General features: G+C 47.0%; 1 protein-coding gene across 3 annotated transcripts in view; it reads right to left on the bottom strand.

The window, feature by feature from the left end:
• The window catches only part of SLC6A5 (solute carrier family 6 member 5), a 36,196-nt gene extending 28,558 nt beyond the window's left edge, over positions 1-7,638 (bottom strand). For 2 of the 3 annotated variants that reach the window (XM_051621884.1, XM_051621882.1), the window contains exons 1-7: positions 7,463-7,638; positions 5,793-6,311; positions 4,409-4,547; positions 2,895-3,026; positions 2,381-2,554; positions 1,237-1,378; positions 686-818 (exon numbers count right to left, since the gene is read on the bottom strand). In XM_051621884.1, the coding sequence (XP_051477844.1) occupies positions 686-818; positions 1,237-1,378; positions 2,381-2,554; positions 2,895-3,026; positions 4,409-4,547; positions 5,793-6,311; positions 7,463-7,465 (1,242 nt within the window). In that variant the 5' untranslated portion in view covers positions 7,466-7,638. Of the gene's footprint in view, positions 1-685; positions 819-1,236; positions 1,379-2,380; positions 2,555-2,894; positions 3,027-4,408; positions 4,548-5,792; positions 6,312-7,152; positions 7,178-7,462 lie in introns of those variants that run through there. The other variant, XM_051621883.1, reaches the window with a different exon arrangement.
• Between the last annotated feature and the right edge of the window lie 14,308 nt (positions 7,639-21,946).

Genomic DNA, 21,946 nt, shown 5'->3' with positions numbered 1-21,946 from the left:
CAAAAAAAAACAGGGCTTCTCCTGAGGAAAAAAAGTTGCATTTCTCTGCTTAGAAGGCTGCCTGACCAATTCATATACCTGCACTTCCAGGACAAGAGGAGGACATGTTCCCTCTCGAGCAGGTTGTTAGTTAGGAGGCACAGCAGAAAGCCACAGATTTGAGGGGCAAAGGAGAGAATGACATGAGGTGTCAGAGACACGGAGCAAGGAGCTGGGTTGCCACAGGGAGGAGGTTTAGAAAGATGGGACACAAGATTTTGGAAAAAGAGGATACACACTGTCACTCACCATTGACCCAATTAAGTTCTGCTCTGAAAACATGTTACTTAACATCTTAATTAACTTCACGGTTCCCCTGATTACAATGAAACTGAGATGACTGCAGATGTTTAACCAACACCACACAGAACTGGGAAGGCTGCTGAAGGCACTTTGTTTAGCCATCAAACTGATGAGTGCAGCTCAAGTGCTCACCTTCAGCTTACTGAAGGTTAGGGAACAAATGCTGAACCAAAATTATCTTTCTGTATGTTTTGGCTAGACAGGATAACACAGACAGGGAAAAGGCATTTCATTAATACTTAGCTATAATTTTCAGTCATTCACTGTGTTAAAGAAGGGTGTGAGTCCCTCAAAGCACCACACAGCTTCCTTGCAAATGTACCATCCCAAGTGGTTTTCTTACTTTTCCTGATGACTTGATTCCTTTAGCAAGGGAGGCATATACAATCACCCAAGCTAGGAAAAGAGACAGTGCCAAGGGCCATCTAATCTCACCAGGATATTCAATCCCTGCTGAAATCTTCAATACAAAGTACCTAGGAATTAAAAACAAAAATAATGAAACATTTTTAAAAGGTAAAAATTAATGACAGCAACTGCAGGCAATAATTCAGTTCTAATTCTTAGAGTATTTTGTTTGGCTTCAGTGTTCCAAGCAGTTTGTCTAGAAGGTTCCAGTGATTCTCTCAATGTATTATTTTATTCATCTGCATTGCAGTAGTAGATAAAAATGCCAGGCATGGGCCAACACCCCAGCTGTGCTAAGCACCACAGGAACAGAACACAAATAATCCAGCATTTGAAAATTAGCTTTCATCATTCTTATGCATAAAAAATGGGCATCATTTGCTGTCCTTAATTATTGTATTTCTAGTCTTTCAAACAGTGATTGGTCTGTTAGAGTGGCCTTGAGAGACAGATGAACAGAGGTCTCTAAAGAAAGAAAGGTCTTACTTGAAGTATTCTTCACTTCCACTGACAAACGTTTTGTTTCCTTCACTGGTGAAGTTAACCATAGTCAAGTTTGGATAGGCACTCATACAGAAAGTAGAGTTCTTGATTTGTATTTTTGGGTGGTCACCAATAATGCAGGAATCTGGGAAGAAGGGGGGGGGGGGTGTAAAATAAAATAAATAAACAACAACAACAAACTTGCCTAGATCTTTCCCCCGCCCCCCCCAAGCTGGGTGTAAAACGACAACAAAACCCGTTAGATTACACACATCACTTCAACTTTTGCTCTCTGTTCCAGCTCTGGAACACTTGACTTACAGAAGCTGTAAGGGTCTGAGAGAACTGGGTGTTAAAATGAACACATCATTTCCTCCCGTTTCCCCTAGTATCTAAGGCGTAGAAGGAGCCTGAGGCAGTGAAAGAACCTCTGCTCGCCTTCCCCCTCGAGGTCCCCCCGCTGGAGGGGCAGGGTCCGGTGTGTGTCCGCGCTCCGGACCGGGAAGGACTGAGGGAGCCCCTGGAGCCCCCCCAGGGAGGAACCGCAGCCGCTGCGGGGCTGCAGACCCTGCCAGGAGGGAGTTGCTGAGTTGACTTTCCCCTTTTCAGGTCATTGCATGTTTTGGGTCGATTTTCGGCCGGTTGGCCTTTTTTGGTTTTGTTTGTTTTGTGGTTTGTTTGGGGTTTTTTGGGGGGGGTGTTTTTTTTCGTGGGGGGGTTGGTTTGTTTTTTGTTTAACTTCAACCTCACTTCAGCCCAGCCCAAGAAGTTATTCTCAACAGAAACCAGCGGCTGACAGCTATAAACTGGGGGTCTTTTTAGCATTACAGTTGAAAAAACCTCTTTATCCTTGATGAAGAAAAACGTAAACAAAAGCGGGGAGGGGGAGAGGGAAGAAAAGCGCCCGTACTACACAGATTTCTCGGGAAGAGACAGTTCCTCCATGCTGGGAACCTCGCCCAGACACAGGGACCCGCAGTCTGCGCTGGCATCTCCCAGGGGCGGAGCTGAGCAGGAGAAAGCTCTGGAAACCCACAGTTCCACAGCGGGAAAATTAAGGAGAAGGAAAAAAAAGGGGGGAGGGGGAGAGGGGAAGGAAGGGAAAGGAGGAGTTAAAAAATCCCCAGTCAACCCTGTCCAAACTTACCTAACAGAAGTTTGTTTTTATCTTTACAGTCCGGCGTGTTCCACGGGTTGTTACAAGAAGCCCAAGGTAGCACGGGTACAAAGGACGCAAAAAGGTAGAAAAGTGTGTAGCACAGAATAATATTGTAATATATGGCTATTAGAACGGAGATGATCAGCATCGCGATGCCACAGCCTGGGAGAGAAGAGAGGGAGAGAGGAGAAGAACGGGATTAACTCCCGGGGGAGCAGGGGGAGCCCCGGCAGGGCCCGGCGGCTGCAAAGCGACGGCTTCGTCTGGCGCAGGTCCACAGAGCATCCCCCACCAGCAAGGGCTCCACCCGCTGCCACCGCGCAAGTTGCGCGCTAAGGCTGCTGAGACACCAGCGGAGACCATCGGCAGAGCCCGGAGCATGCGGCTGCGCGCCTGCGGAGCGGGGCCTCGGGGGCGCAGGGAGGCGGCGGTGTTTAAGCCATGCAGGAGGGGGGGTGCAGGTCATGCTCCCCAAAACCGGGCCGGCTCCTGCTCCGCTCACCTTGCAAGGCGGGGATGGCTTTCCAGACCGACACGGGCCCCTGACTAGCAAACTGCCCCAGGGAGACTTCCAGGAAGAAAATGGGGATCCCAGCTAGAGCCAACATCATCAAATAGGGGATGAGAAACGCACCTTGGGTGAGGAGGAGGAGGAGGGGGAGAAAAGAGAGAACAACCTGAATCATCGCGCACGGGCGGGGGGGGCCGCTCCGCGTCGGCGTTCACAATGGGGTGAACTCGCCTCCCTCCGCGGCCGGGTGCGGACAAGCCCCGCGCAGCCCCCGCGGGGCAGCGCCCACCACCCAGCACCCCCGGCAACATTGCTGCCCGTGATACTGGGGACAACTTAGTCAAGACCTGCAGCTATTTTTAAAAATGCCTATTTGTTGCCGATGGCGGGTGCCCCCCAGCCCCGACAGCAGCTTTCTCTACCTCCAGCACTTGCTCGAGGCTGTTATTAAAATTTAACACCTCGCTCTGAAAAATTCTTGGGTGTAAAAAAAAAAAAACAAAAACAAACAAACAAAAAAACGCTCGCCGTGTTTTGGCAGAAGTTGATTTTGGTTGTAAAGCGCGAGTTCTCTCAGAAAATAGCTCCGACAGCTTCTCCACGACCTTTCTCAGCCCTCACAGCACCAACATCCCCTTGCCGATAGTCCTGTGCTACCAAAGGGAAGAGACTTCCCCTGCAGCAGGTTGGATCAAGGAACACCTCCCGCTTGTCGGTGTAGATAAGAGCCTCTGTTGGCACCACCTCGGCAAATCAACTTTTTTCTTCCTTCTTGTAAACTATCGAAGCCACAACCCCTCTTCCAACTTTTCTTCTCCTCTGATCTGCCGAGCTCTGTTTCAAATTTCTCTATTTCAAATGATTCTTTTTCAACCGGCCACTCCGATATTTAAAAAGAAAAGATTCCCCAAACTTCACAAAGTAACATAACGGCTCGACTCGGGTTTACACGTCCTCGTGTGACTTCGCCGGCACGAAAGACTGTTGTACGGTCCTCTCCTCCCTGCGCTTCCCCCCGTCCCACCATTTGCAGATTCGGACCCGATTTAAATTTAAATGAGTTTAAACTACTAGAAGGAGGGGCCGAAGCCCTCACTCTGTGCTCAGGTGTGATCAACCTGGCTCTTCATTTTCCTCCCTCTCCGGCCAGCACCAATTAATTGCAGGTTTGGGGAATTTTTTTGTTTGGTCGTTTGTTTTGTTGTTGTTTTCATTATTATTGAAAGCTCTGCCTTTTAACGACACCTTGTCGGAGCTTTCTTCCTTGCAGAACTGACCATCGGGGAAAAAAAACAAAACACCAAACCTAGCCAGGGTTCTCACTGAGTTCCCGAGTGTCTGGAGGTGCCCTCGGAACTCAGCCCGGGGCTTGTTGCCGGGCTTTGCCAGGCAACCGGGAGCCACCGGCCCCCGCTCCCCCCGTGCCTCTCCCCGACAAAAAGTCAGGGACCGGCTCCGCCACGAACGGAACTGCAGGTAGAGAGACAGGAAAAAAGCCATCATACCTCCCCCATTCTTAAAGGCCAGGTACGGGAACCTCCAGACATTGCCCAGCCCCACTGCATAACCCACCATGGAGAGGATGAAATCCAGTTTGCTAGACCAGTTCCCTCGGGCTTTATTTTCATCCCCTGCATCATCTTCCTAAAGAGGGCGAAAAAAAAAAAAAAAAAAATGAAAACGAGAGAAAGAGAGATGGGAAAAAAGCCATTTTTGCCAACAAGCATCGCGGTGCTGCCGGGTTCACCGGAGGGAACCGGTGGGGAGCGGCCGGGCCACGGGGGGCGGATCCTCACCGGGGGGGATCCCTCCCCTGCAACCCCCGCACGGTCTCTCTTCTGCTAGGGAAAGCAGGATAGGGGCTTTTCAATTTTGGCCTTATCTCAGGCCGAGGGAGGGAAGGCTGCGACTGCATCCCGAGGAGCTGGGGGGGGATCAGTTCCCGCTGCCCGGTCACTCCCCGCCCCGCTGGTTCCTCCGGGGGTAAAATGCGCAGGGCTCGACGGGTCCTTGCCCGGAGACTCCGGCCACTGCAATGCGCATCTCCCGGCCATGCTGGCATCTACGCACGGCCTCGGGGGGGTCAGCCCAGCCCCTGATTCCTCAGAGCACGGCAGGTCCCACCGCCCCCTCTGAGGAGCGGAGCCCTGGGTGCCCTTGGATGGGTAAGAGCAGCAAAGCCCCAGGGGCTCAGCCCTTTTCCCCTAGCACACACAGACGAAGTGAAAAACACCGCTTTTACAGAATAAACCCACCCTCCTCCCCTCCTTTTAATCCCAGAGATGCAGGAGGGCAGGAAGAGCATCAGAAGGGCCCCGGAGCTTTCCCGGCCTCCCACCCTGGGCAACCCCCCCAGCTGAGGCGAAGGGCCAGGGTCTGGAGGGTTTGACGTCTTGTGGGGTTGATTGATCGATTTGATTTCCCTTTATTTTTTGGCTACAGGCTCCAAAGCATTCATCCGCCAGGGACTTGTGCCGAGCCTGAGGAGGGGGATGACGCCCGGGGAGGGGAAGAGCAGGGCATCCTTTCGCATCTGATGCTGGGGACAGGACCTGGCCTCTTGCAAGGGGGCACAACCAGCGTGCGCACATGCGTACCGCGGGGAAAACCGCGTTATACACCGGCACGGCTCAGCGGTGGAATTAGCAGGGTACTCTTGATTGTCGGTTATACCCATGTTACTTGATGAGCACTCGCCAGCGGTACAGCACTTCATCTGAGACCTCTCTCCCCCCTTTCCTCCTTCTCCCCTCCCCGCAACACAACCCCATCCCCGACTCATTAGAACTTGAGCCCCAAATCCGTGCTGAGTGCCAAAGATCTCTCACTCCTCCAAGCTAAAGGGGGGCGGTGGGAACGGGGGAGAAACCCTGTAAGGAGCCAACTTACCCCCTCCACTCTGCCGGGAAGAACAGAAGTGTTGCCATCTGTGCCCAGTACCACGGTACTCTGGCTCAAGGTCACCCAGGCGCCCTTGGCGTTGTTTTGCTCCAGTGTGCTCTTACCAAGGTTTAGATTAGTGTCCCCGTCAGTGCTTTGCAAAGCGGGAATTTTGCAGTGGGGGATAGGAGCTTGCCCGGCGGCCCCTGCCCCGGGACCGTGCTTGCACAGAAAGGTTTCCACGGATTCTCTCCGGAGAGCGGAGTTGGCTTGCACCGGGGTGCTGCTGAGCTTGCAGATCCCGACTTTGGTCCTCTCAAAATCATTTGGTTTAGTTTCTTCGGAGGGAAGTGGTTTGTTGTCGTTAGAAACCGACCGGGGAAGCCTGGCAGGGGCTTGAGATGGGGCATTCTGCGGCTCATTTTCGGGACTGATTCTTACAACTCCCGCACCTTCAGTGGGTCCAGGAGTACCGGTTTCAGGACTGTTCACAACCTGCTTGCTCATATCCCTTTGACTGGCGTAATCCTAAAATGACAATGTCACATATTTTACCAAAAGCAAAACAAAAACAATGTTGAGACTTCTGCGAAATTCTTTCCTGCTGCTCAAAACGCGTTCGCTAGAAAATCTGGATACGAAAGTATTGCAGAATTTCGAGGTGCCCGGACTCGCCTGCCCTCTCATTCAACGTTAATATTCTGGGGGAGAAAAAAGTAACGTACACAAAAAAAACCTCAAAAACGAACAAACAAAAAACCTCACTAGCGTCTACAAAGCCGTAATTCGAGTTTAAGCAGGAGTTTCTCCAGCACTGCGCCGCCAGACCTCGTTAGATTTCACATCACGACTGTAGGATGCTCCCTTCGCTATCACCAGTGTAGAAGGATTCTTTAATTTTACGCCCCATTTCCTTTCTGTCATTCAACAATGCACATCGGCTTTTTTTTTTTTCCCTTCTTTTTTTTCCCTTTTTTTTTAATATGGGCAACAGACGAGCTGCCCTGCAGCCACCCGGAGATGTTAAAAAACAAGCGAAATAGCGCTGGGGAGCATTTCTGAGCTGGCTGCCACCTTTCAAAACCCGACAGCAAGACAGTGAAACGCAAAAATATCTACATCCGCACAGTAGAATTAATACCGATAACAGCAAGCTTTCCCTATTATTTTTCTTCTATTTTCCACTAGCACACCTCTAGAGGTTTTTTAAACATTCCTGTATTCGTTAAACAGGTTATTGACCACGGTCCCAGCCCTCCACCTCTCCCTCCGTTTCAAATGACATTTTTAATAATATATATTCACAATTATTATAATGTAAACGTTATAAAATTACATACGAAACCTTGAACTCGCAGACAAATCCTACCTTTTCCCTCAGCTTAACGTTAGCTACACAGATACACCAAACTACCCGTCACCGTTTCCGTTGCAAGTTTTCTCTTCGTCTTACTCCCATCTGCCAGCGTCAAGGGATAAGATCTGCGGGGACTCGGACAGCACCCGAGTGCAGTTGGAGGTACCACCGTTCCCCCCCGTACCCCCTCCTCCGTCAGCAGCCCTACCCCGCTCTGCCGGAGGCTTCCGCGCTGGCTCCGCGGACAACTCCCCCTCCCTCCGGCACCGCTTCCCTCCCTTCAGCCTTTTCCAATATCAAAGAAAAGAAATCGAGCACTTACCATGTCTTAAACAGCTCCAGGTGGACTCGGTAGAGGTAAAACCAGCACTACAGGCAATTGACAAGACTGGATTTTGCCCAGTCCAGAGCAAAGCTTTCTATACTTCCTTGGGAAAGACTGGGTTTGCGTCAGTGCATAGCAAGGTGCCCTTCGTTTGACATTTTCTTGATAATAAGGGTTTGATAAATCATTACCCTTGGTTTCAGATTTTAAAGGGACAAGCAGAAGGCAGAGCGCCGGCTGGCTGTCACTCAGGCGGCGGTGGGATTGCGTGCTCCCTGTGACTCACACGGGGGCTGATTACTAAACCAAACCCAGCGAGAGCACGGAAGAACTTTCTTGCTGGTAATTACAGGGAACATGTGAGAAACACGTACTACTGCATCCAAAGCGAGAGAGAAATGGGGAGAAACCTTCCATTCCTACCGCTCCCCCCCTCCCCGTTATTGTAGTGTGGGATTCATCTTCCACCCACCCCCCCACACACACACACTTTTTTTTCCCCTCTGCATTCCTGGATTTCACAGACTAGACGTTATAACAGCTTTTAAAAATATATATTAATTATATATATTTATATATATATTTTTAATATACATATATCCACATACTTATACACTCAGAGAGAGGTTCACTGTGTTTAAAACACACCGAAACCTTTCAATTGTGTCTTCCCAGGTAACGCTATATCGTCTATTTTTATTGTGCCTCGTGGGGGAAACCCTCAGCCCTAAGTAAATTAAAATTATGCACAGAATAAAGGAATCTTCTCCTTCATCAAAACTATTGTAAGAACAGTTCGGTGGGAGCAAAGATGACGCCAACTGCAGTCAAGTCATTGGTGTTCTTCCCCGACCCATCAAAGCGTTTATGTTTTAGAATTTGGGGGAAATCACTCATTATTAAAGGTCAGCTGTTAGAATTGGTTTTTTGCAACGAAGTAATTAACCCATAATGACCCCTCGTAAGTGTTCTTTGCTATTTGAGGGGCTTTCTCAAAGATTTTCTGCGCACAAGGCAACTTGGATCACACTGACAAAAAAAAATAAAAGGCTAATTGGCAAATCGAGATGCTCCCTAAGCAACCTTCCCAGGTGTTTCAGCGTCAGAGATGCTGTGCCTCCGCATACACTCTGCTAGCGTCAGCTTCTCCAGAGGGTATTTTATATTTTGGCGTAAGCGATGTGAAGTGTGCACCCACTCGGGGGAGGGGAGGAGGGGGCTGAACTCGCCAGCACCACACGCATTTCTTGTACGTCCTTGATTTTACGGCTTACCGACGTTCGTTTCAGTGGATAGGTAAATAAAAAAAAATCGCAGACAATTCTGCAAAGCCTCTAGCTGCCCAGTGCGGTCATGAACAGGGGATTGAAGAGCTTTGTTCCCCTGCAGGCAGCTGCCTGCAGCGCCGGGCTGCAGCTCGGAGTGCAGGTGATGCTGCGGGGGCCGCCCCTCTCCGCTCCAGTTCAGCCCAACTCCTTTACATTACACCTGCCCGTTGCGGCTGTAAGCAGAAATTCACCCTCGAGAATTACGAAAAGCCTCACGAAAGCCAAGGAGATTGGGGCCAGCAAAGCAGAACCGTGAAAATCGTTTTTCGCAGAGAAGAACACCCCGTCTCCCCACTGAAAAATGTTCTTGCCTCACAGCAGAGCTTCAGAACGCGTTTACAACCCAGCCACCAATGCCTTACTGTGCTGCCGCTTCCAACATATTCAAGCATGGGGACACACCTATACTATATAGGTACATTGTTACAATGCACAATACAAGTATTTTACACATCCACGCTTTCCTACGCTCCGTGTGTGTCGATTGTTGTATGTCCCCCTCTTCAAACACGCTCTTCTGCTTCTGTTCTACCATGGACTCTTCCCCGGTCTATTCAGAAATCGAGGAGCACACCCAAAACCGAGTTCTATTCGTGGGGGAAGGGGGAATCGAGGGTGTTTTATAGTGTTTCCTTCTAAAGCCCCGTCCAGCCGCACAACCACCCGTTCGGGGGCAGGGAAGGGAGCAGGGTCGTTAGCTCAGTTCTGCTGCCCTTCAGGTTATATTAATGCTTCTAAAGGCACGGACCAAATTAAAAGCGACAGGGAAGCAGTCCAAGAAGTATTTTGGTTGCAAAGACCCTCCTCACACACACACCTCGTCTAGATTTACAGGCTTGACTTCACTTGTTCCTCAGAAAATTGACAATATTAATGCTTCACATTCTTTTCTAAGCGATATTTTTGTTTTCTCCATGAGCACTGAAACGTGAAATCGAAGTCTCCCTCCTGGAGAAGAGGAATCGATCTCTTTTACTTTCAGCAAAGGCAAGAGCACCCCTTTCCCCGGCACCCCGGGGGAGGGGGCTCTGTGCGGGTCACGGTGGGAGAGACCCGCTGAGGAGCGGAGTCCAGGACCCGAGGGAAACCCACACAGAAACACGGCTCGGATTCAAACATTTTCTCTCAACACCCCGTCGCTGGCTCTCAAGACTGCAGAGCCGAGCTTCTCCAGAGCCCTGCTCATCCTGCCCTTCGCCCACACGCTTTCAGATGGAGACACCTGCCCTTGGCCCAAACTCCCGCTTTGGGGCGATGGTTCCTTCCAAAAACAAACCAAATCTCCCCAATGTGGGGTTTCAACGCCCCAGTTAACTGGCAGAAAGTTAATTAAAATTACTTATCCCCTTGGATTCTTACCATCCCTTCCTTCCCAAAGCCTGTCCGGGGGGGAGCTGTCCCTTCACCCCCGAGCAGGTACCTACGGGATTACGGAAAAACACCCGGCTCCAGCTCACACCAAACACAAGGCACCCTCTCCTTCCTTCGGGGGGCGGAGGGGGTGTCACCCACTCCCCACCTAAGCCTGCCCTGCCTGGAGGGTCCCTGCCCGCTTCCCAACACCCTGGCCACCGGCACAGCCCCCGGGGCCGCCCACACTGGCGCTGGGAGGGAGGGCAGGGGCTCGGAAGGTAGGGGGGCAGAGACTCGTAGCCTTCCCAGCAAAAGAAAAGCCACCACTCTCCCTTCCCCGAAACAGCCCCCCAGGAGTCCGCCTGCCGGCCGGGGTCCCCCCGCGGAGGCAGGGCTGCCTGCAAACCCGCACCCTCCGCGGCCTGCGGAGCTGCCGAACTAGCGCCTCCGCCTTAATTACTGTGTCAAAGATGAAAAATAGCAATTGATTTCTTTTTCTTCCCTTGCTCGCCATCCCTCAGCTGCTCCTGCCCCCTATTTGCAAAGAAGCAAATGCGCAAACGAAGGGCGGGGGGAGACGGCACCGTCGGGATGGGGGGGCCGGGACCCCCCCAGCACCGTGCCCCGCCGCGCACAGTGCCCCTCTCCTCCCCCCTCCCTCATAACACGCACATCCCTGCCTTTATGCCGCATTCGTGCCAAGCCTCAGCGGAAAAAAACCAAGTCACGACGGGAGCAGGAGATGACACCCCTCCACAAACACCCACACAGTTTCCATCCCTGCGCTAAAATCCCTCGTTCTGGCTACTTTATGGCGGGGTTAAGCACTGCAGCTATCGATCCTAAATCTAGCTCCTTCTTTCCCACTGGAAAGTTCGCCTAAAATGGATGGAGGCGGTGGCAGCAAGTAACTGCACCCTGTTCCGCCCTGCTCTCCCCACCGCCCCGTTTTCTCCCAGGGCTGCAGCCGCAGTCCTCACAGCCTCCTCCTGGGCCGGGCTCTGGAGTCACAGCCTGTCTCAGGCTGCTCACTTGGAAGAGGAAATGGGCTTGCGCGAAGCAATTCAAACAGCACACGAATTCGTGCAACTAGCGGGATATATATTCTTTTAAATTTCTTTTTCCCCAGGGAGCATCCCGGCAGAGCTGGGGAGAGGCGCTTTGGTGGGAGCTCTCCACAGAAGACGGCCAATTAAAGTCTTTTCTTCCTTAAAGCTAAGGGCCAAATACAATGGCAGGGATGAGGTAAAGACCTGAAATGCCCAGTTAAGATTAACACAAAGGCCAGTGAGTTGTAAAGGTAATTGGATTAGGAAGGTGTTAAACGCCAGCTGTGATCCAATCTGCACTGCGGACTCCGTGGATTTCACTCGTAATCGTTAGACTTCAGGGCAGGTGACACTGAATTCGGAGAAGTCCCCAGGAAGTGCCAGGAGCTCTCTCTGTAGCTCAGGACAGTCTCATTTGCAGCCCGAAAGATGGGCAGGTCCCCATCGAGTCTCACCCTGCCAAGCGAACCTCACGCCCCTGCCTGGCCAATGAACCTGCCCTCACCCACAGCCTGGAAAGCTTGCAGAGAAATTCCAGGTCTGGGTAACACGGAATTGTTAATACGCGTTAAAGAGTCTAAAGCTTAGTACCAAGAATGGTTTTCAACCAGTATCATGATTTGACTGTAGCAAGGCATAATGCAAAGCCAGGCACAATCTTGCATTCCCTCGGCTGAGTTAGAAACCAAAACCAGTCAAAGCAGGTATCAATTAATCCGATTTTTCAAAGTGAAACTTCACCCTCCATTTTCTGTATTTCCCTTTTCGTTCTGTGAATATCTATTAATTTTTATAGCCTTCATTCAACCGAACAATTTTCCTGTGCAGAGAGCAGGGACCCTCTTAACACAAAGGTCCACCTTCCCAGGCTGCAGTGTTTTGCCTCTCTCAGTTAATTATGTCAAAATAATGAAGAGATTGTAAAACCTTTCACATGATAATTACCTGTTATTTTTTGCTCCTGTGAAATGCCTCAGGCTCATCCTGCTACTTATTAGCTCCACTTTCTGATCAGCTTGCTTCCAACTGCCTTAACCCCATATAACTCACTGGGCGGCCCTTGGATTTGCAGAGAATTGTCAAAATGTGGTATCCTCAGTGTGGAAGAGGAGGCAGTTCCCTAAATACTTAACTTCTTCACTAGAGACCTCTGTAAGTTACAGAAAATTAAAAGAAAGGGGGATCAGGTGGGGGGAAACCAGAAGCATCTGGAAGAAATTTCTGCACTGTTGGCCAGGCATTTATGCTCCTAACAGCTATTTAACCCACACATACATGTATCTTTATTTGTCCAGGCAATTTGCCCTAACCACAGGGTGTAACCTCAGTGCAAGGCATAACAGGCAGTGGTGTGAAGCCCCACTTTGCAATAGGGAAGTGTATTTAAAACAAACAAAAACCCACACACATATTTAATGAGAAATTATAACCAGGTGCTATTTAGAGCTCTAAATATATTTCCATGATCTACCCATGTGCAATCAAGTCTTTTTTCTGATGCCAACTCTGGGCTTAGCCTAGCCCAGTCACTGAACTCAACACTTCTCCCTGTCCAGGAAAGAGTGTACCTGTCCTTACAGCTTTTCATTTCCCCTACCTGTACAAATACATGATAAGCAGGGTTAGCACAGAGCACAGACCAATAAGCCTCTGTAAGTCCTTGCTGGCTCTGTGCAGGGAGGGCTACAGAACCAACAAAAAAAAAAAAACTCTAGAGCAATCCCAAGTGCTTCTGGATGTCATCAACCAGGTCTTTTCATCTCAGTCTTGGCATAAATCTGGACAGTGGCTGTGGCAACCATGGGACAGGGAGGCTGGAACAGAAGCAAACCCTGGCTGTGAGGAAAGTGTGACAGCAGCCCTGATACAGCAGCCTGGGGAGCCAGGGACAAGGAACAGCACGTGGTCACTTGTTACCATGTGAACAGCCAAGTTTGAACTCCTGATCAGAAATTTGGAAAGAAAAATGTCTTAAATGTCACAATATGAAAGTTGATTTTCTATGCAGCTGCCCTGGGAGGACACCATGACCATCACAGAGAAAATACACCAGATTTTAGCAGACAGCCACTCCATTTTAACACCTTTCACTCACTGCCTTATTCACTGCTGACTGTCAAATCAAAACCAGTAGAATTAAAAATCATGGCATCCACCTCTGTCAGGCTATGGGAGCTTTCCCAAGAGTCTGCAACAACATTGACTATTTGGTCCCATTTCAAGAAAAAAGCATCATAAACATACTAAGGTAACTGCTTCAGTAGTTCACAAGGCAAGTCATGCTAGTAATTTGGAATTCTGATTGGGAAATTAAAAAAAAAACAAAACAAGCCTTAAACTATGTCAGTGGTCTCTCATAGGAAGTTCTTGGTTTGTTTCAGCCAGAGGGCTCTGCATTCATTTATTTTCCTCTTTCACTGGCTAAGGGGAAATCTCCCAATGCATAGGAAATTGGGTATGGTGATTGGCATAGAGAGGTAACACAGCTGTGATTCCTCTATCAGCATGGAAAAAAACCCCACACTTCATCTTGCAGAGTGCCAGATGAAGAAATCCACCTGTCCAGGGTTAATAAGTCAACCCAGTGTTGGGAGGTCTGTCTAAATCAGTGAGTGGTTTGTAACACATTCATAGGAGCAGTGAAATTTTAAGGTCATAGGTTAAGTCTAACTTTATTTTGGCTGAAGAATAAATGCTAGGGGCAAATTTTCAGCTACAGCATCTCTCACTGGGCACACAGTTGGAGGACATTGGCAATGACTCCCTTTCCTGAACCAAACTGGCTCCAGTGCACTTGAAACAGCTCTATGGTAATATACTAGTGGAAAAAAACTTCACCTAACCACATCCTCCTTAGCAGGCTTCCAGTGTAAATCCAGCCAGAGCCTCTATTCTGGGGTCTGAGCCTTGGGTACGAGAGAGCTGGGTCTGCCAACACTGCAGCAGCTGGGAACCACCCCGTGGATGAGGAACAGAAGACAGGGATATATTACAGAGCCACTTTTCAGCTCCATTACATCGTCAGATGGCTCAAAGGGGCTGGCATCACAGCAGAGAATCTGGCTTACAGCTTGTACACATGTGGCTGTTATTCAAAGCCTTCTCAGCTGTTAGTCAAAGCCACATAATCCCGTAATGTCTGCACTTCACTGCACACAGACCTGTGCCCTGTAATCCCATGGTGCTTTTTCCTGGTGATGCTGAAGTAGACTTGAATTGCAGCATATCTTCAATTTGAATTTTGAAGAGAAACCCCCAACAGTATCTGCAATAAAATTATATTGCAAGTGCTATTTATTCCCCAAGAATATGCTTTCTATTTAGGGTATTGGATTTAGAAAAAAGCCATTGAATTGCTTAAAAATAGTTCAAGAAGCAAGTAACTTCTACCAGTTCCATACTGAAGTCAGGTTTAAGCATTCCCTGGAGCATAAATCTCCAAGTAATTAGGATGACTCTGCTCTCCTAAGGCACAAGATTAATTGTTTAAAAGACTAATTTGCTGATTCCTACGGTTCATCTTCTGAACTTCTGGATACCTTCAACACTGAGCTCCAAATACACTTAAAGCCTTGGTCACAAAAAAAATTCAAGGTGATTCACTATCCAAGCTGATGCAAAACTGAAGCCAAGACCATTCTCTTATTAAACTTCCCAGCTCAGTCCTACACTTGTCAGTGAGATGTATTTCCATGGCCAGGTTCTCCTGGGTACCTTTTTAACTTAATCTTTCTTTACGCTTTCCTGATAAAGCCACATTAATCTAGGACACTCAGAGGATGTTTTTTGATTACATTGCAAAGAACTGAACAAAACATGGCTAAATACCATCATTTCTCTTCTGCAGCTGAAGAAATAGACAAACAGGCTCAGCACAGACAGTGGATGCAACTGGAGAAGGAAGGAACCTACCAAGGATGGTGTGAGACAGGAGCTTTGCTCTGCCACAAGCCTCCCAGGTGCCTACAGAGTTTGAGCAAACATGGGCAGTGACCTCTGCTCTCTCTCCTCCTGTTCAGTAATGGGCTCTTCTGAGGTCAGGTCTGACACCAGGGACTTAAACCAGTTTCATATCCACTTGTGTGACCTCTCAGTAGAGAGGACAATAATCTGGGATGAAAGCATTTATGTAAGTAACTTTAAAAGATATTCGCCATCTGAATTTCAGGCAAATGCATGAGTATAAAATATGCTGGCAGCCAGAACAAGGTTTCACAAGCTTAAGAAATAAAATTTACCTCTTCCCACCTGTCCAAAACCACTGTCAAACTTTAATGGAAAGAAAACTTGTACAAAAACCTGCCTTAGTATGTAATCAGTCCTTAGTATGTAATTTTTTAGTCTCTATAAACACAGCATTGCAATATAACTGTCTTGAGACCATGGTGCAATGGTTAACCCATACTACACTTCCAAAATTGCATCATACTGCTAGAAAACCTACCCCAAAACTTCAGCATATTTGGCATTAAATGTCTCTTTTCCAGTCTGGCCATTCATGTATTTCTTGTCCTTTGCACAGAACATCAGTTGACTTGGCTTTATTTGCATTGCCCCTTCACTGTAGCATCCCACACTGACAGCAGAGATTAACTCTTATGTTCAAAAATAGCTGGACATTATTAGGAAGCAATCTGAGTCAGCAAAAACAGACTCCTCAGAGTTGCAGGGGGAAAAAAAGTCGAATACTCCTGCAACCAATTCCCAGAAGTGTTCAACAGGAGGTTGTTGGAGCTTGGAGCAATCTGTTCTAGTGATAGGTGTCCCTGACCATGCAGGGCAGTTGAGATGATCTGTAAGGTCTCTTCCAACCTAAACTATTCCATAACTCTATGACTTTGCTGAAACTTAGCATCTAAACATCTCCTTACTGCAGAACTGTAGCTTTGTGGCTTACAGGCTTCAAGTATACTCGTTCACTGAGTGACAACATGAAGCATTTTTTCTCCTTTTTTTTTTTGCTTAAAATGTTTTGCTTTGCTGCTTCGAGACTAACCCCTCCGTTCTCTCCAAGTCACTGAAAAAAAATAAAAGTCAGAGGGAAACCTTTAATTTGTGGACCTGCATCTCCTGCACTGGGACAATGATGTCTCTCTGACAACATCCACCCCACAGTTCTAACTGCAAAAAAAAAGATAGGAAAGCCACATTTGGTGGTAAGATACACTTGGAAGAGACTTTTTGACAGTGAAAATACTTGGTTGTCAGTTCTGCCACCTCACCACAGGTGGGGGGTTTGGCCAGGTGAGGAGGTGAGGTGGGCTGGCTCACTCCAACCTATCACCATTCTTCTCCCCAGTGAGGCAGTGGCCACAGGGCCATTACAGCGAGGGTCCTGCTTGGCATGAGGAGCCAAAGAAATGTTGTGCCTGCAACCTTGTATGCAATATATCCACCTGGACAAACCAATTGCTTCAGTGTCAGAATTCTCCTCTCTCCTATGTCAGAGGAGATTTTTCAGGGCAGCAGTTGTTACTGTATTGGAATTGTTATAAAACAAACAGCACAGACACATCTTTGATGAAGAGGATGGCTCCTGCCTCTTCCTATCCCATTTGCTCAGCTTTGAGCAACACATCATTACTCAACTCTGAGCAATAACATTTAGGCAGACAAATGAGATGGATTTTCAAGTCTGGAGACTTTAACCTGGAGAATTTCACAGAACTTGGCCAGACATCCTCCAGTTTCCTGCTGGCATTGACAATTTCTAGTGATTTCACTTCAGATACAAAGGAACTGAGTCTGCTGGGTCTGTAGCACGAAGGCAACTTCCAGGTATCACATAGCCCTGATCCTGAGGAAAAGCAAAGAACCCCCAAAGAAAGGCAAGGAGCACACAGACACATGCATCGATGCAATTGTGATCAAAACAAATACAATTTGGGAGCATGTGTCAGACACAGGGGGAAAAAAATCCAAACCCAAAACCAGCCTAGCAATCAATGTACAGTCCAATGCAAAGAGATCTGCAAACAGAATTGTTTCTTCTGCAGAGATGATCTGCAAACTACCAGCAGCTCATGATATCAGCTAAGAGAATCAGCAGTGATCCAACAGGACTGAGCCAGGATCTCTTAAATTGATTTTTAGCCTAACAAGACCACCGAGAACTGCTGCAAAACTCAGATTTATTTATAACAGGGAAGTGGACCTGACATAGGGCTTCCCTTTGGACAGTCCCAGGCAAGGGAAAGAGGAGTAAATACATGCTCAATATGTGATTCTTCCCCTCTATTCTGCTCTCATGAGACCCTATCTGTAGTACTGTGTCCAGTTTTGTGGCCCCCTACACAAGAAGGACATGGAGCTGTTGGAGTAAGTCCAGAGGAGGACCACAAAGATGATCATAGGGCTGGAGCAGGTCTGCTACAAAGACAGGCTGAGAGAGTTTGGGTTGTTCAGCCTGGAAAAGAGAAGGCTTCAAGGAGACTTGATAGCAGCTTTCCAGTACTTGAAGGGGCTACAGGAAAGCTGGGGAGGGACCATGTAGCAGCGGAACAAGGGGTGATAGCTTTAATCTGGAAGAGGGTAGATTTAGGTTAGACATTAGGAAGAAATTCTTCCCTATGAGGATGGTGGGACACTGGCACACATTGCCCAGGGAAGTTGTGAATGCCCCTTCCCTGGGAAGTGTTCAAGGCCAGGTTGGATGGGGCTTGGAGCTACCTGGTCTAGTGGGAAGTGTCCTTGTCCATGCAGGGAGGTTGGAACGAGACAACCTTTAGGGTCCCTTCCAACCCAAACCATTCCACGATTCTATGAAGACTCTATGATTACCACCAAATACACTGAGCCTAGAAAACTTACACATGGAGCCAGACCCCCATCAACACCTATTGCCAGTTTTTATATCCCTTTCAAATCCCACACACCAGAGGGAAGTGAGTGCAAACCACAATCCAGAGGATGTACTACAAAAAGATGAAGTGTCACCTGCATGCTCTACAGCTGGTCTTTTGTCAGATCCATGTGCAACCCCCTGTAAAAATCCTCCAGGTGATAGCTCATGCTCTCCCTTCTGTTTCTATGCTGCTGAGCATGAAAAATAGCTTGGTAGTGTAAGCTGCAACAGGCTGGCAGGGAGAGAAGAGGAAAAAGAAATTAGACTTGCAGAGGCTTCTGCAAAGTTCAGGAAAACATAACAGGAGCTGGTGGCATTTTATTAAACCACGCAGAACTCCAAGTTGAGATAATTATTATATCAGGTTCCAGGTAGGTGTTTTATTGCACTTCAATGACTTTCCCTCTCACCTACGCTCTCTGTACCAGCTGGGCTTATGCATATCTTTCCTTAATCCAGCTTCAGTTCTAGAGAAAAGTAAATTACACTTGGCTAATTCCATCTAAGAATTTATTCTTTATGGAAGGCAGGGAGAGCACATAGAGGTGAGGTGTTCTGGAAAGAGAGTATGCATTTAAAATATTTTATGCAAAAGAAAGTACATGATAGATCTACCTAGTCCCCCATCTTCTTTCAAAGGTTTGGTACACTCCAGTGTTTTAAAAACAAGGCTGGCAACAACAGAATTCACTAAAAAACAGATCAGCTGGCAACAACCTACTGAAAACAAGGCTTACAGTGTTGGTAATATATTAGCTGGGCATGTAGACTAATGGGAAGGGCTTCCATTTTGCTCAGAGTGCTGTAAGATGTGCAAACCTGTGAAGTTATTGCACACATTGAAGCACAGAGTGGCCCCAGAGAAGCAATGGCAAAACTCAGGAAAACCCACCATCTGCTGGCAGGGGCATGGAAGAGTAATATTTTATCAAAACCTCATTCAACTCACCTGTAAGTTTATTGAATACTTCTTTTCCAACTCTGTAGACTATCAGGACAGTTTCTTGCTAGGAATAAATCCATTTGCACAGATAAATGGTGAAACTATCACAACAGCTCAGCCACCACTTGCTTATTCCACTGAGTGCCACAAGGCTTTCAGGTGACAGCTAAAAAAGCTGACTACAAGTTCTCTCTTAGAGAGAGCAATTTTGCAAAGGTTTTCCTGTTGACAGCTCTCTTACACATTTCTTTCAATAATGTCTCAATTACTTCAAAAGTAATTAGCTGTCATAAGAATTACTAAGTCAGGCACGAAACATCTGATTGAAAAAAAAAACAAACAAACAACAACAAAAAACCTTGTGAGTGAAAACCATAAAGTTCCATCAAGGGAGGGGCTGAACCACAACCCAAACTCCAGGGTATATTCCTTAGCCAGACGTTCCACACAGATTTAAACTTACAGTTGACCAAAATACTGGATTAAAGGGAATCTAAGAACCATGAAAAATGGAGACTAATACCACCTTTGAACCACCTGTCACCTTGCCTGTGGTGTGTTTTCTTTAAATAAAAGACAATGAGAAAAAGCATGACACTTTTAAAACAAAAGATTGAGTTATTACAAAGAAATAATATTCAGGAACTCTCTTTCAGAGAATACAAGATTAAATTACCTTTCACTTAAGATATGACAAAGGGGCCTTCGTTCAGGCTTTGCACAAACTTTTGTAGAAAATCTATGAATCTCAGTTTCAGCAGAGTAATAAAAAAGACAACATCAGTAGTCACTTCAGACAATTTTGATCACAGCTTTGAGAGTTAAAGAAAGGCTGCCATGTTTCCTCAACGTCCTCTCTTTCTGACAGCATTAACCTTCTTTGGCACAGGCACATTTCCACAAAAAGAGTATCCTTCTATTTTCCTCAGGTAGCAGTGTGTTCCCTCCTGCCCTTTGCTGGTGTTTGTGTGAGAGGTTGGTGTGTTCCAAGTGACAAGTAAAAAGGATTGGGGCTGCCCATCTCCAGCTAGGTTGCACAGTTCAGGGTCAGTGTCATCTGGTACTATAAAGGTGGTCAAAATCCCTGGAAAAGCAATTGCAAGAGAGTTATTTCTGTCTTTGGGGATACTGTGAGATCTGTTATTCTCTAAGCTAAATTTTTGTGCAGTCTGTGTAGGTATAACAGCCATGACACACAATGCCTCCAAAATTAACACCAATGCATGTACTGAAGCAAGAGACTCATGCTCCCTGCTGCCTTCTCTTCTCAGGGTAAGGCTTTGTATGAATTCACAAGCAGCACAGCACAGCTCTAACACTGGAGTTGCACACAAGTCCTCCTCCTCACATCCAATTTTCCACTTGAGTAGACTTCGTTTCAAGAACGTCCAAGTGCTGTGACAGAAGTCAATATTATTAAGAAATTCCCTCTCTTCAGTGCATTTCTCTTTGCATAACTCATCAGAAGGTTTAATCAAAGTTCAATTCTACTTACTGAATCCTACTCGTATTTCAGGCTTAATTACCTAAACCATCATTAGCCAAACTGGATCAACACTCCTCCAAGGGAGCTCTCTCCGTGGTACGTGCCACCCAGGACCTGTGGTTCTCCAGCATGTCCCCCACCAGATCACCTTTCTCTTCTGCCATCCTTGATCTCATTCCAAACAGACTGCAACACTCAAGGAAATACAAGGCAGTAGAAGTTGATAATTCTCAGCTACATTGACTTTGTAATGAAAACTACTGCAAATAGCAATGCTGGAGAGCGACGGTCCTACAGAGCTCAGCAAATGCTTATTCATTTTTTTGGATAGCACTGGATTAATTGTGTCACTACAGACTTTTATCTTTTTAACATCTAGGACATTCAATATATACTGTACATACCAGTTGCTAAAGTGAAAAAAAAAAATAAATTAAACTGTGATGATAGCAAGAGGAGCATACATAGCACATATCATACTCAGGTAACATGGCATTCTGTCCATGGGATGGGTTTTCACCAGTGGAAATGTCCTGAATGTGGATATCTAAGTACTTGAATCACCCACATCCTTGTTACTCGCTGCACATCACTGTGGTGTACAGATGTGATCTTTCCCAGTTAATGCAAGTCACTTTGGAAAAAACTATCCCTTCTTTTGTATAGACCATAATGTGCCTCAAGATGCTGGAGTGGTACAAAAAAAACCCCATGAGAAAACGGGCATTCCCAGCTTTGCCTGGCTCTCTTTGGAAGAAAAAAAAAGATGATTTGAAAAGCCTCTCAATCACCATGTAAAGCAGGATTATTTTAGTGTCTGCCAATCGAATCCAAGGAGGATAATTCATTTGGGTTGTAGCTCTCACTTGAGAAAGGCTAACTTCAGTTTCTTTGTTTTCCATGGGAAATATTTGCTCTCACTCTGTTTCCGCTGATGTTTTGAGTAGGACCCAAGTGGAAAATAGAATTAACATGTTGAGTAAGCTTTATTCCTCTTTAATTTGTTATTGCTGTCATTAAGAGTCTTTTAATTTAACTTTGGCTGATTGTTATAGGACCAGCAATAGGAACATTATAAGTCTGGAAGTTGATTGTTCCATGCTACACTTTTTCTATAGGGTGGGTCTTTTTTATGATGGAGGAGTCCAAAGAATATTGAAAGCTAGAAGCATTCCCAAGGCAAAGAAACAGAGGAACAATCTGGGCATTTAGAAAGGGAGATAAATGAACTTTGTTTCTGTTTTGATAGATGAGAATTAGTGAAGTAGATAAAAATTCAGAAGCAGTTGGTAGACATCAGGGAACAGATCGTTACTTACAGATTCACATACTGAGGAAGCACAAGCTTTTGAAATACTCTGTTAAACCCACTTAATTTCTACATGCACAGTACCTCACCAGCAGTAAGGTTTCTCCTTGCCCCTTCTGTCTTTGGTTCTTAATACCACTAAAAATACTGCTTTTAAATGTGAAATTAA

This window comes from Apus apus, chromosome 5 (assembly GCF_020740795.1).
Source record: "Apus apus isolate bApuApu2 chromosome 5, bApuApu2.pri.cur, whole genome shotgun sequence".
NCBI classification, from domain to species: Eukaryota; Metazoa; Chordata; class Aves; order Apodiformes; family Apodidae; genus Apus; species Apus apus.
This window is presented reverse-complemented; position numbering and strand designations above follow the sequence as displayed.